This window comes from Echinops telfairi, unplaced genomic scaffold (genome assembly GCF_000313985.2).
Source record: "Echinops telfairi isolate 266 unplaced genomic scaffold, ASM31398v2 ScPeMD7_36;HRSCAF=134, whole genome shotgun sequence".
Classification (NCBI taxonomy): domain Eukaryota; kingdom Metazoa; phylum Chordata; class Mammalia; order Afrosoricida; family Tenrecidae; genus Echinops; species Echinops telfairi.
The window spans coordinates 3,028,735-3,043,559 of NW_022103934.1; the positions used below are offsets into that span (position 1 = coordinate 3,028,735).

Below are 14,825 nucleotides of genomic sequence, written 5' to 3' on the forward strand. Positions count from 1 at the left end.
ACTTTATTATGACTGTTGCTTTGTTTGTTTGTTTACTGTTTTTCTGTATATGAATTCCAGGATAGGTAAAAAATTGGATTAATGGTTTCTTAGAGGTGTGGCAGGGGAGGTTGGGGGAAAGTGAGGAGCTAATAATAAGATTGAAGAAAATGTTCTAAAACGGATTGTGGTAATTACTGTACAAGTCGTCTGGATGTCATTGAATTATTGAATTGTATGATGTGTGACTCATATGCCAACAAACTGTGGGGGTGGGGGTGGGGGTGGGAGTTACAGTCTCAGAAACCCACGGGGGCAGTTATAGGGTTGCTGTGAGTCAGAATTGACCCAATGACAACGAGATATCATTATGTTAAAGATGTTTTAGTGTATCTGGCAGTGTTTTTTAATACACTATGCACTGTACTGAGACAAGCATTTGGCTAACTGATGGTAGACATGAAGCATATACCTAACAGTTCCAATTTACCTACAAATTCTATTTAAAGACAGATGGAGGATCAGAAGTAGGTCCCACTCCCAGGGGCGTCTGTATTAATTTCTTTAAATCCAAACCAACCCCACTGCCGTAGAGCCGATTCCAGCCCACGGCGACCCTCTATAGGGTTTCTGAGACTGTAAATCCTCATGAGTGGACAGCCTCATCTTTCTTTCCCAGAGCGGCTGGTGGGCTTCAACCTCTCACCTTGAGGTTAGCAGCCCAATGCTTATCCACAGTACCACCCGTGGTCTTTATGCATAGCTAAAAGTGTGTTTAGATTGAGATCATGCTACCAGAGTCTTTATGTTTACAGCTATGTACTGGTGGAAGCTTCCTAGTTGGCCTGTCTGGGATTTGCAAGTGGGAGGGGCATGGGGAGGATGAATTGATAGATTAAAGCCCACATTTAGGAGGTTTACCAGACTCTCCTAACGCCAAGCGCCTAACCCTTTGCACTACCATGGCCTGACTTTTGCATCTGTTTGCAATTTTCCATAATAAAGTTTTAACGTTTGGTTAATCTTTTTATCTGGGCCTTTTCCCCATTTGGCAGCACCTCTGGCTCTTTAAAAACAAACAAAACAAAAAAAAATCAAAAATGAAACACTCAATGCCACTGAGTCAATGCTAACTCACAGTGAACCTAGAAGACAGGGTAGAACTGCCCTTGTAGGTTTCTGAGACGGTAACTCTTTATAGGAGCAGAAAGCCTCCTCTTTCTCCCGTAGAGCAGCTGGTGGTTTCGAACTGCTGACCTGGCAGTTAGTAGCACAACACATACCCCACTTCACCCCCAGGGCTCCTGTTTCTGGCTCGCCGTTGCTGTCATCTAGCACGGAGTGGGTCCTCAACTCAAGATGTGGGTCACCAGTGGCTCTGAGGGAGAAAGAGGAGGCGTCTGCTTCCTTCAAGAGTGACGACAGCCTTGGAAACGTATGGGGCAGTCCTATGGGTCCTGTGAGGTCGCAAAGACTCCGAATCCCCTGGAAGACACCCGGCTAGGTTTGGTGATGTACAAAAACAGACTGCTGCATCCTTCTCATGAGGGGTGCCTGTTGCTGTGGCTAGGTGCCAACAGTGCACAGCGGCCTGGAGCACCACCGGATTGTGCACCATCCTCACAACGGTTGTTTGACTCCGTTGGTACAGCCACCGGGTCAATGCATCTGAGACTGTTAAGAGTAGAAAGTTCCTGTGTGTCCCCCGTAGAAGAGCGGCTGGTTGGTTCGAACTGCTAAACTTGCAGATCGCTGGCCAACTTGTAGCCACGACGCAAACAGGCCACTCTTGACTGGTAAATGACTCCCCAGGGGCTGCTCCACACCTGGCTTTCCTCAGCGCTCCAGGTGGGGTGGGCAGAGCCCAAGAGAACCAGCCACAACTGACTACTGAGGTCCCCAGCCCATCCACACACAGGTTGATTCCAAACAAAACAGGTCTAACATGTTTCTGGGATCAGTAGGTGGCTGTGGACAAGCTGTTACATCTCTTTAGGCTGGCTTCAAAAAACCCCAAAATCCCGATTAGAATCGTGGCTTCCTGCAGTTGCAGTTAAGTAAAAATTTAACCCCTTATCATCCAAACTTCCCTTTTGACCCATTTTGAATGTTCTAGTTTTTTATTTTAATATTTAATATTTTAAATTTTAATATTTACTGCTTTCTTTTCGATTGAGGTTTTTCTGTTCTGCTGGGTTTTGGCATATCTTCCTGCATATAAAATCCAGGATAGGTAAATCTCTAGAGACAGTAACTGTGGATTAATGGTTTCTTGGGGGGTATGGTGGGAGAGGTTGGGAGGAAATGGGAAGCTAATAGCAATGAGTACAAGAAAGAAAATGTTCTAAAATTGTTTGTGGTAATAATTCTACACCTCTTCTTCTTGATAATGATCAAACATTGAATCGGATGTGTGCCAATAAAACTATTTTAAAAAAATAAAATGTATTTCTATCATTTAAAAACAAACAGACAAAACTGTGATATTGCCTGCCGGTCCCAGGAGAGCCATCAGCGGAGACCAACATTGGATTCACTCAGCTCAGCACCCACAAGCCTGTGCTCTCCCTCTTCCTGTTCATCAGCCCCTGCAGCTACAGGAGCCAGAGCCTCCAGCTGACATCTGACCCACAGACTTGAACGGAACTGGACATATCCACTTCTACAACTGTGTGTGCCACTTCTTGATAGAAATCTCTCTCTAGAGATTTACGGATCAGGGTGAAGACAGGGGCAGAGTCCAACCTATCAGGTGGCCTGATGACACCTCCTCAGGGGTGTGGCCTTTTGTGTGAGACCCCAGGGGGACAGAGCTGGGTTCTCTTTGGTCCTTTGCCTTCGGCTACAGCTTGGTCCTGCGGTCTGCTTCAATTTCCTGTTGTGCAGTCTGCCACCCCAGGAGTCGTCCGTGGACTCCCTATAGTGGGCTCATTTGGCTGGCCTTGAATTCATTTGCCTCTGTGCCCACTAGCCTGTACATCCTCCTCCTTCCCATTCATCAGCCTCCACAGCTACGCAAATCAGAGCCCTGGCTTGAACCAGACTGCACTTACCGGCTTCTATAATTGTGTAGGTCATGACAGAGATCTCCGGAATACAACACCTAGTAGCACCATTGCTTTGCTTCTCTAGAGATCCCAAACTTACACACTGCTCAACTCCCCTGTCATCAGCCTCCTCAAACGTCAGTTGTGGGGAATGTGTATGTGGACTGGAACCTCCCTCCTGGCAAGCCTGCCTTATGATGCTTGACCAGGTGACCAGGTGGGAACAAGGCATGGGTAGCATGGGGCTGGGAGTGGACAGTGGGCACGGACCAGACTGTCTCTTGCTCAGGACAGGTCCGCAGTGTCTCAGCTGCAGAGGTGAAGGTCCTCGGGGCTAAGGGCCTGAGGGCTATGGGGTTTCATGCTGAGTGTAGACCCCTGGGATCAAATTAACCACAGGAACGGCTAGAAAGCTCAGAGGCAGATTCATGCTCACAGGGTGGAATAGCACAGACAATGAGGGCAGGAATGGCTGTCCACCTTGAGTGCGTCAACAGTGTCGCTGAGCTGCAAGTGTGGAAACGGTTTGATGGGTGGGTGTTCTACTGTGTAGACTCCCAACAACAAATATAGGTATGTTAAAAAAAAAATTTTAAAAAGGAGGCAGGGGGATGGGCTTTTTGATGCCAAGGCTTGTGCTATTGGCTCACGCCTTCCACTGGAGTTCGGAAGGTGTGGGTTAAAATTGGTTCTTTTATTCAAAGAACAAGAGACAGCCAGTCTCCTCTGGCCATGTTTCATGTAGTCTCCCTGTTTTGAAAGTGGTTTGGAGAGGCACCCTGGGCCCACCCCACGTCACCCAGCCCCAAGACCCTACCAAGTCACATGGGGACTCCACGGGGCTGTGGACAGGTGCAGGGGCGTCCAGCGCCCCGCAGGCTCTGGGGTGCATCCCTGTGACGCCCTGTCTTGGGGCAGGGCGGGGTCTCAGGCAGGGAGGAAAGAAGACAAAGGCTCAGGTTTCCGTCTAGAAGTCGGGTACACACTTTAGTCTGGGGCGCGAGGCGTTGAGGGGGACGGTGCGGTGGCACGGGGCGAAGAAGAGGTCGACAGCGGGGGTTTGGCGTCAATCTGACAAAGTGTATAAAGAATACGTGTCTGTCTCTACAATAACAAAAACCAGAGGCCACATGAGCGGTCGTATGTACAAAACACAGATATTGCTTCCCTGGCGAGCAGGCTCCTGACCAGAGGGGGAGATGACAGGGGTGGGCGTCAGGTGGAGCGTGAGCTGCGTGCAGAACGGAGGGGTGACGGGGGTCGAGGGGCTTCTCTGCAGGCAGGAGCTGGAGGCGTCCAGGGCATGCTGGCCAAATCTGGGGAGCATGTGCGATGCCCTGTGTCTGCCCAGGGTCTGCCTGCCCTCCGCTCCCTGCCCTCACCCTGCCAACCTCCTGCCTCTGTGGTGTTAGCCTGGAGGGGCTAAGGGTGGGGCGAGGGGCCGGCTGGGCCCAGTAGCCAGAGAGAGAGGGCGGAGGGAACCAGTCCCAGGGAGTCTGCCGTGGAAAATGCAAGAAGCATGCTCAGCCAGCCAGCCTGTGCACCCTGCCCACCAAGGAGCCCCTGGGGCCCATGAGGGGCAGAAGTGGAGGGCAGGGACAGGCAGGCACCGCTGGATTCCGGCTCCCGGGGGCTCATGGGGAGGGCAGGAGCCAGGGGTCCCAGGGGGATAGGGGAGGCGGGTGGCTGGGAGGATGAGGACGTGCACGCAGGCTCGGGGCAGTGGAGGGGGCGGGGGTGAGGTCACAGGTTCTGGCAGCATTGCAGCTTGCTGGGCTTCTGTCCGTCGGTGGTGGGCGGCACGCTGATGTCCACCACGTTGTTGCCCGGGGACTCGTCGTGGGCTGCGCGGTCTGCGATCTGCTTCTGTGACACGATGCGGTAGATCTCTGCGGGCCGGAGGCAGGGGGTGAGGGAGGGTCGCAGGGCCCCTGCCAGGAGGGCAGCCTCCCTGCAGGGCTCAGGAATCCCCCTCCAAAGGACAGACATGAGGGGAGACAAGGGTAGGAGGGGCTCCCAGGACTGGGCTTTTAGAAGCATCTGACCTTGGCCACCCATTCCCCTTACGTGGGAGCTGACAGAAGGGTCTGTGTCCCCCCTACTAGCAAGACTCCCCATGCCCTCTACATGGGAGCTGAATGAAGGAGCTCTGTGTCCCCCACACTAGCAGGGGAGGGGCTAGCCTGCCTGTGTGGAGACGATCATGTCCACCCGTGTCCACACTGATGCCAGGGTCAGGGCCGACTTATGGTGTGTGTGGCCCATGTGTCTGTGCTCCACCACATTGGCTGAGCCCACTGGAGTCGCCTTGACCCCTCCCATGCTCTGGGCCCGCCCACCTGTGAGGATGTTCTTGAAGGCTTCCTCTACATTGGTGGAATCCAAGGCGGAGGTCTCAATGAAGGACAGGTTGTTCTTTTCTGGAACAGAGAAAATACAGCTCAGGTGAGCTGGGGGCCTGCCTGCCTGGCCCACTGGCAAATTTGGTGACCCTGGACCAGGAAACCACAGGCTGGCGCTGAGGGTCAGGACCAATACCCACTCCTCAGGGAGAGGGGGGACTGGTGCTGTGCCCATGGGAACAAGGCCACCACATCCGCATTCCTGGTGTCTCGGGAAGGTGGGGCCGCAGGGTGCCGGCTCACCTGCGAAGGCGCGGGCCTCGTCCGTGGGCACGGCCCGAAGGTGGCGCAGGTCGCTCTTGTTGCCCACCAGCATGATGACGATGTTGCTGTCGGCGTGGTCCCGCAGCTCCTTCAACCAGCGCTCCACATTCTCGTACGTCAGATGCTTGGCGATGTCGTACACCAGCAGGGCGCCCACCGCACCACGGTAATACCTGTCGGGCGCAGCCCCAGGAGTGAGCCTCTCGGCCTCCCTCAGCCGGGGAAGCAGCTCCCACTAGGACCTCAGGGAGCTCCTTGCCCACCTCCACCCCCAAGGCCTAGCCAAGGGTGGCTACTATGGTGCCTGGAGGGATATGTGTGTCCTGAGGCCCAGGCTCTGCTCCTCAGATTCAGCCCAGAAATCTGGGGCTCCAAGGTCAGGTAGGGGGCCCAGCGCAGGGGCAAAAAAGGGAGCAGGCAACACCCAGGCAGCAGGAGGCCATGGCTGGGTGAAGCCCCAGGTGCTGGGGCCTGGCCAGCACTGGATGTGGGCTCCTGCAATGGGCACCTCTGTCCAAGGGCTCTGCTGGCGAGTGGTGGCCAGGGCTGGCAGGCCTCAGGGAGACAGGAGGGGTGTGGGGCAGCCGAGAGCCGCAGCACAGAGGTGACACCGAGGGGAGCAGAGGGACATGGCCAGGCAGCGGCGACAGCAGAGAACCTGGCTGGACGCAGCACAGGGTAGGGTACTTGACACGCTCTCCGTCACAGGGGAGAGGCACCCACTAGGATGCGAGCCACGCCATACCCACTGGGAGAGCTACTGCAGACAAGGACGGGTGCGGAGGAGGCTGTGGAGAAAGCAGGCCCCTTCCCTCTTCCACGGCTGGTGCCACGGCTGGTGCCACGGCTGGTGCCACGGCAGGAAGGTATGGCTGCCGTGGCCAACACTCTGGCAGTTCCTCAAGATTCCTAAACACGAAACTCCCATGAAAAACCCAACCCTCCCGCCAAAAAAATAAATTAAATAAAAACCCAACCCTTCACCATCGACTCCTAGCGACCCTATAGGTGCTTATGGGAGATCTATGGGCACCCAGCAAGAGGACAAGTATCTGGTCTTGCTGAAGTGAATTATCTAGAAGAGGCAAGCACACAGACCAGAGTTTATTAGTGGCCACCGGAGGGTCGGGGAAAGAGGAAGTCGTTGCTTCAGTGACCCTGAGCTTCATTCAGTTAACGGGGGTGGAGACATTTGGGAACGATCGTAAAGGTTGCACAAACTGACACGGATTTGCAAATGGAAAAACTGATGGGTGAATCTTGATCTAAAGGGGAAAATGTAAGACAAACATTCAAGTTCTAAAGGAACCCAGGTTTTCCACAGCCGTGGGATCAGATGAACCCCCAAAACTACTGCCCTGAGGTCACCTTTAAAACTCCTAGAATATCCCCAGAGGCCTTAAAACCAAACAGTGTAGCTTCACTAGTAAAGGATGCTGGCCTAGAGCGCTGGGTTCTCTTAAGAAGGGTCCAAAGGGGTCAAAGGGATGGGAAAGGTTAGATCAGAAAGTCGTGGGGGTGGGGTGAAGGAGGAGTTCTTTCTAAACTTCAGTAGGAGGAGCAATTCAGAAGGGGTGTCACCATGTCACCAAACTGTGCGGTTGTAAAACCAATCTGCTTTGTACAGTTTCACCCAAAGCACAAGAGGGTGCTGAGTGCTTTCCTGACTCCTGGGGCTCGAGCAAGCCTATTACCCAACCCGAGGGACTAGTGAGACACCCTCACTCCCACCCTCACCCCTGCTGCTAAACTGGGAACCAGTGGGAGCTGCTCTGGGGATCCTGAGCCCGCAGCAAGGGTGCCTGGTGGGGGCTCAGCAAACGAAAGAAAACACACCCTGACTACCATCAAGTTGATTCAGACTCAGAGCAACCCTACAGGACAGGGTAGAAGGGCCCCTGTGGGGTTCTGAGCCTGCAACTCTTGAAGGGAGCAGAAAGCCTCATCTTTCGCCCCCACAGAAGCTGGTGATTTCGAACTAATGTCCTTGAGGTGAGAAGTCCAATGTGTAACCAACTATGCTCACAGCGCTGCACCAACAGCCTGGGCCCAACTCTAATGGTGAGCCCTCACTGCATTCCGGGTTCCAGGCAGTGCCTCTGAGGGGAACCCTGGGGCTCACTGGGGTGAGGGGAGCAGCCACCCCCCCAGCCGTGCCCCGGCTGCACTCACGCCGAGGTGATGGCGCGGTAGCGCTCCTGACCGGCCGTGTCCCAGATCTGCGCCTTGATGGTCTTGCCGTCCACCTGGATGCTGCGGGTGGCGAACTCCACGCCGATGGTGCTCTTGCTCTCCAGGTTGAACTCATTGCGGGTGAAGCGGGACAGCAGGTTACTCTTTCCCACGCCCGAGTCCCCAATGAGCACAACTGTGGGGGGAGGGGGGGATATGGGTGTGAGCCAGGACCAGTGTCTACAGCAGGTCCCATCTGTGGCACACAAACACATACACTGGGAGACACACACACACTTGCGCCCATGTGCTGGGTGCCCGTAGGTCTCCCATAAGCACCACGGTACATAGACTCTCTCTCTTTCTCTCTCTCCCACATGTGAGCCAGAACCAGGCACCCACAGTGGGCCCCTACTGTGACACACACACCCCCATGGCAGGGGAGACTGAGATGGACGGACAGACGGATACACATGGACACACACACACCATAGTAGGGGAGACTGAGACACATGTGCTAGAACTAGGTGCTCACAGTAAGTCCATGCTAACACCAGGGGTGTGTGTGTGTGGGGGGGGTGCACACATGTGTCGGAGCTGGTCACCCATCCATGCCAGGTCCCAGGGGAGTATCATGGTGTGGGGAGCGAGGGGGGTGGTCACACAAGTGTGTCAGCCAAGGCTAAGGACCCATGCTCAAGTTCCACATGAGCAACATTGTGGGGGTGGGGGGTGGGGTGCTAAGGGGACACCTGTACAAGTTGGAGCCAGGAGCCTGCCCACTAGGTCCCTGCTCCTCCACACCCACCCATGGCACTTTCCTCGGGCTCCCCATCGCAGCCACTGGGTCAGGCGTTCCTGGATCCCTGGCCCCCAGGCACCAGGCTTCCTACAGCACAAGCAAACAGTGCCTCAGATCTTCAGGAAAACACAGCAGTGTGGGGGTACAGGGCTCTGCAGACAGGCAGGGATTTGAGTAAGTCACTATCTTGATAGCTGTTGCTGTTTTTGGTGGGGGGCGGGGTGTTAAGAGACTGAATTGTGCCCCCCCCCCCGAATATATAATGAGCGCTGGATTCCTGGACCTGTAGGTGGGAACCTGTTAAGCAACTGAACAGGGGTTTCCCTTGGTTACATTCATAAGGCCAGACCACCACCTGTAGGTCCCAAAACCCATCACTTCTGAGTTATAAAAGGAGCCAGTGAGACAGAGACACACAGAGAGGGGCCCTGGGAGGGCCTGGCTACAAGCAAAGGAGGATGGCCCAGACCTCAGATGGGAGGAGATGGGCCCTGACCTGGCCTCTCCGACCCGGGACGGCCAGGCAGTAAATGTCTGTTCTCACGGCGCCGCCGGTAACCAAGGAAAACGAGGCAGTGTTCTGTCAGATTCTTCCCTCTCTGGGTCTGTCTTGGGAGTTGGCAGTGGCCGGCAATGAGATACCCGCCCCACCTGTGCCTCAGTTTCCTCACAGAGCAAGTTCAGGGGCCCAGCAGCAAAATCAGACTTGGGAAAAACTAGATGGTGCTGGCCACCTTTACTGAATGCTTTCATCAAAGGTTCTATAGACAAATCCTGGTCAAAGTGTGTGTGTGGGGGATATGGAACAGAATCTCAAATCTCACGGGCTCTGGACTTTCTGGAGCCAAGGATGAGGCCCTGGCATGATTGCCTAGAGATAATCTTTAAACCTGGAAACAGAGATTCCCCTGAAGTCGTCTTTAAGCCAAGTAACCATCTAGTTTAACCCCTATACTCCAAGCTCACAGCCAAGTTCTGGTCAGTTCTGACCACCAGAACCCCTTTCTAGCTTAACTAGTGAGGGGTGGAGTGGGGATGCACTGTGAGCACTACTCTTTTAAAGATGCACTCCAAGCTCAAGAAGTCAATTCAGACCCACGGTGACCCTACAGGACAGAACAGAACTGCCCTGGAGTAGAAAGCCTCGTCTTTTCTCCCTTGGAGCAACTGGTGGTTTTGAACTGCTGGCCTTGTGGTTAGCAGCCCTACACATAACCACTGAGCCACCAGGGCTCCTACAGGGGCTCACACTAAGAGGTTAGATAGGAAGCTTAGGGGGCGGTGAGTTTATCTAGAAGAGGAATACACCGGCGAAGGATTTGTACCTCCAATCTATCAGGTTAAGCGCTCACACATCACAGACTCTTCTCCACAAGGCCACCAGAGGGCGCTATGAGCACTTGAATCAGGGCCCTCCGGCTCCCACTTCCCTCGGCTAAGTCCGCACCCTCCCCACACACCGCAAGGCTTTGCCCCAGCCCTTCACTGTCCCGGGACCCCCACGCCCACCTGGGCCCTCTGGAATCTCCTCTGGCTTCACGAGCTTCCTCAAACACCTGGAATTCTCTTACTTATTTATAGCCCCAACCCCTCCAAACCCCCAGACCCTCTTCTGCGTTTTCTCGCTTCTGCGGCCCTCCCCCACCCTGAAGTCTCACCCATTTGCTTTTCGCCTTCTTGGCCCCTGGTTCTCCCAGGACTTGGCACAAAGCCGGCCCACGGAAAGTACCCAAGGTCTGTCGGTCCAGCCACTGCCCAAGAGGTTGGTGGCACCACCCACGACTGTTCAGAATCGTCCCTGGAGGCTGCCCAGGCCATCCGGGGGCCACGGACAGCCATGGCACCCTCTCCTGCTCTGGAGGGTCACAGAGGAGCCTGGGCTGGGAAAGTCCTTGCCGGCCGTCACCTTGCACAAGTTTCCCAGGACCCATTAAGCAGGTCAGGAGACTGAGCCTGAGGCACCCAGCAGGCCTGGGTTTCACCATGAGCATGGTGGGCTCAGCCCCACCAAGCAGAGGCCAGACTGGCTTCACCTCTTCCCTCCAGACTCCCGGCCTCATTCCTGCTGGCACAGCCCATGGGGGTCAGGGGCTGTGGTCCAAATGCCTGAGGTCCTGCCCTCCAGCCAATGCCTCCCCACCTGAGCACCCAGCTCCGCTCAACCTGCTCTCACTTACTTTCCTATCTCACCACCACCACTAAGAAGCCGAGGATGCCAGCTTACCCCTCTAACTACATGGTTGAAGCTTCTCCTCTCTCTCAGCCCCACCAGGCCCAGCCTAGAAAGGGGGGGCAAGGGGATGGGGTCCTCTCCTTCCTCTTTGGGGGTTCAACTAAAATGGGCTCTGTTGTCTTGAAAGGCAGAGGAGACGGGGAAGAGGTGGGGAGAGGTGGTAGTGGGCCCAAGGCCCAGCGCCAAGGACACCCCCCTGCCATCACCTGGCTGGACCAGGTGCCGGACAGTAGTGCCATCGTTCCCCACCCCCCCACCCCACCCTTGATCTCTCACCCCTTTCCCACAGCATCTCAGGATGGGACACCGGCCAGGCCAGGAGGTTAGCTCCACCTCTCGTGCCTTCAGGAGCAGGGAATTCAGGCGGCTGCTTACCACTGCCCCCATCCCTGCAAGCCCTCATGGTCTGCTCCAGCGGTGCCCTAGGGGTCCCATTCGGTCCTCCCCCGGCCCCTGGAGAGCAGGCCCCCTCCCAGGCCTGCCCAGCTGCCCGCCTTGGGGTGCCCCCAGCCCCGAGGGGATCTGCGAGGCAAGGCTCCAGGCCAGTGGGCTAGCGGTCTTCGCAGCTCAGCTTCTCAGGTTCAGCCTGGGGACAATGCTGGTGTCACCAATCCCACTGCAGTTGGGGGACTAGCAGCTGAGGGACCAGGGTCACCAGAGAGGCCTGTGGAAGCCGGAGTAGGATGGAGCCCCGGGCACGGGCAGCTGATGGCAGGGAGACCTGCCCACCTGGCACCCTTGGCAGACTGCCGTGGCCACAGGACTGGCCGTGATGAACGCAGCATTGTTGGTGGCACAGAACATCTGCTGCCCCAGAGAATAAAGGGTCCTTGAGGACATCATCCTTAGAGTGTCCAGTGAAGCCGGTGGTACCATCGGCCGGGAAGCAGGCCCACCCCCGGACTCGCCATTTGGCTGGCAAAGTGGATGGGCCCCACTGGCAAAACTAAGGGCCCTCCACCTGTCAGAAGCACCGGGGCTCTGGTTTGGCACAAGTGGAACCCGAGGTGTGGGGGGAAGTGTGATGCCCCTAGGAAACAGACCCCAGGGGTGACAGAGCAGGGCCACCCGAGGGCTTCTGTCACACTATCCTCTGGGAATTGAGTCAGGCACAGAAAAGGTGCCCCGCGGCTTACAATGGGATGCCAGTCCAGTGATGGGGAGAGTTGGCAGAGTGAGCGAGGCGAGTCCCTGAGTCGGCCTTGCTCCCTGGGAACTAGGTAACTTTTTTGGAAGTCGACCACCAGGACTTTCTCCCAAGGGACCCTGGAGTAGACTCAAACAGCTAGTCTTTAAAATTAGCAGCGGAGCCTGATAACTGGCTGCACCATCTGGGAACGTCCCCTCTCCCCAAATCTAAATCCCAGGCTATCACGTAGATTCTGAGGCATGGCAAGCCCCGACGCCACGCTGTTCCCAGGGTTTTAACAAAAGCTTCCTGGCAACAGACAGTGCCGTCTTTCTCCCAAGGAGCAGCTGGTGGGCTTGAACCACCAACGCTGTGGTCCACAGTATACCCAAGAAAATAACCAGAGATCTTCTCTCAAAAGGATCTCGACATGGGGCAGGGTGGACACGCCAATGTCCCACATGACCCGTGGCCTCCTGGCCCGAGTGAGCCTCTGGCCCCACTTGCTGCCCAGAGACACTGATCCAGGACCGGCGGGGGTGGGAGGCCCCAGCAGACACAGCTGCTCCCACCATGGACCCTTTGGCCCAGGCTAGCAGAGGGGAGGTTGGAGTGCCCCTAGGGATGGCTGGGAAACTGGCCAGAGCTGACAGGCTAAAAATGTTAAGAGGATAAATGTGAAAATCTATAATTAGGTACAAATAAGCTTGCCCATGGGGGTGGGGAACAAACGAGAGAAAAACAGCAGCACGTGGGGAGACCTTGGGGGACACTGAGGTCAGGGGTGGGACAAAAGTAGTCACACAAAAAAATACACCAGGCAGGGGGCAGGGTCCCAAGCCAAGGGGTGTGGTCCCTCCTTGTCAAGGGAAATGGACAGGATGACAGGGAGCCAGGTCTGCGAGGCCGAGAGGACCTCTGCCCCCTCTCAATCCTGAAGCGTCCCTGAAGGTGGTGACCCCGAGGTTGAGCAGGGACAGGTCCCCAGGGGCCCCCTTCCTCTGACCAGGCAGCTCAGACCCTGGGTCTTGGCTGCCGCCCACTATCTGCCACTGCCCTAGCAGACACTGGGTTTTGTTTCTGGCCACCAGCCATGTGACAAGTGTGAGAGGCGACAGTGGTGGCTTCTCTTCTCCTGTCTGTCCTTTCTGATCTGCCAGCGGTGTGTGCTGCTGTTGGCTAGCTGATTTCAATCCATGGCAACCCTAAGCAGACCCTGAGGTGGAGGGAACGACTGGTCACGTGTGCTCGATGACCAGGCGAAAGCCTGACAGTGCAAGCCCTGGCTATCTGCTCCCAAAGGTCAGAGCCCCATGGAGAAGGGCTCCTCTGCACACACACGTGGGGTTGCTAGGAGCCGGGGACACAAAGAGCTCTCTTTTCCAGAAAATTAAATAAGTGTCAGACCTGGGGGTGGGGGGCGGCAAGAGAAAAATGTTCAGGAACAACGGAGGAAGGGCCGGGAGGAGGACACCGTGGTAAAAAGGTGAAGGGGACACCTCAGACAGCCTGTCTGGGAAGCGCCAACCTTGTGAGATGGGTTTTCGCCACCAAACAGATTCCAGAAGGTCAGCAGGTCACCTGCCGGGGGGGAAAGGAGGCCAGTGGGGGCAGGCACAGCCCAAGGGCGCCCTGTGCCAGCATCTGCCACAGAAGCCGAACCGGTGTTTCCAGGAAGCAGGCTCCGGGGATGCGTCCTGGGAGCCACGTGGTTGCTCTGCTGCCCCTGACCCAGTAACTGGGTTTCTGGGAACACACTTCAAGGAACGCGCCCAAAGGGCACACGGGGGACAGCTGGGGTTATTTATAACAGTGAAAGGTCGAGAATCGTGGGCAGGGCAGAGGTGGGGGGGCAGGGGCCCTGGGCAGTAGTCGCTGCTGGGTGAGCAGAGTGCACAGGGGACAGCAGGTCGGGCCCTGGCAGGCAAAGGACCCTTCCAAAGTGCCCCAGCATCAGGTAAGACCCCCAGCACTGGTGCTTTGACAAACCTGCCTGCCTGCGGCCCGCTAGCCCTATGGCCTGGGGTACCGCTGGCTCTGCAAAGGCATGCTATCTGCACAGATAGAAGGAAGCCTTCCACCACATGGACACCCCAGGTAGGGAGAGCTGCGCCCACTCTCTGCAGGCCCAGAGTCAAGATGCTGACCTGTCCGAGAGGCCTGCTACAGATCCAGACCCCAATGGGGCCCTCACACTGCAGGCAACGTCAGCCCCCCAAGGCGGCTGCAATCAGCCTAGCACGGCCGGCAGAGGACCTGGCCAAGGCGCAGTCTGGCACCCCCAGATCCCCACCAGTACCCATGGAGTTGATTCAGACTCATGGCCCCCCTCATCTGAGGAACTGGGCTCCAGAGTTTTCAGGTGTGGGACTTTTCAGAAGTGGATCATCAGGCCTTTCTTTTGAGGGGCCTTTGAGTAGGTTTGAAACCCCCACTTTCCCTCATCAAGAACTTCACCATTAAACCAGGCTGGTCATGGCTGGCGACGCCACATGAGGTTGACCAGCTATCACCTTCCCTGTGTTTGGGGTGACCCAACAGCCCCAAGTCCCGGTCCTGGCCCCACGACCATCCAAACATACTCCCAAGGCCTTGGCCTCAGCTCTGCCACCAACCGAGACTAGCTGGCCGAGGGGGCCCCGTCGGGGAGGAGGGGTGGGCTCATGAACGTACAAGGTCGCCAGGAAGGCCGAAAAGAGTCCCGGCTTGCAGAGGATTGTCAAAACGGTGGGTCTCATTTTAAAACCATTCAACTCCAGCCCTGGCCCAGACCCAGGCATTTTTCCACCCCACGCCG

The 14,825-nt window shown here is 56.2% G+C and overlaps 1 protein-coding gene across 1 annotated transcript in view; it reads right to left on the reverse strand.

The window, feature by feature from the left end:
* Positions 1 to 3,986: 3,986 nt before the first annotated feature.
* Positions 3,987 to 14,825, reverse strand: part of RAB11B (RAB11B, member RAS oncogene family) — an 11,501-nt gene continuing 662 nt past the window's right edge. The window contains exons 2-5 of the mRNA XM_004717333.3: positions 7,865 to 8,060; positions 5,672 to 5,865; positions 5,366 to 5,446; positions 3,987 to 4,915 (exon numbers count right to left, since the gene is read on the reverse strand). Coding sequence (XP_004717390.1) covers positions 4,770 to 4,915; positions 5,366 to 5,446; positions 5,672 to 5,865; positions 7,865 to 8,060 — 617 coding nt within the window. The 3' untranslated portion in view covers positions 3,987 to 4,769. The remainder of the gene's footprint in view (positions 4,916 to 5,365; positions 5,447 to 5,671; positions 5,866 to 7,864; positions 8,061 to 14,825) is intronic.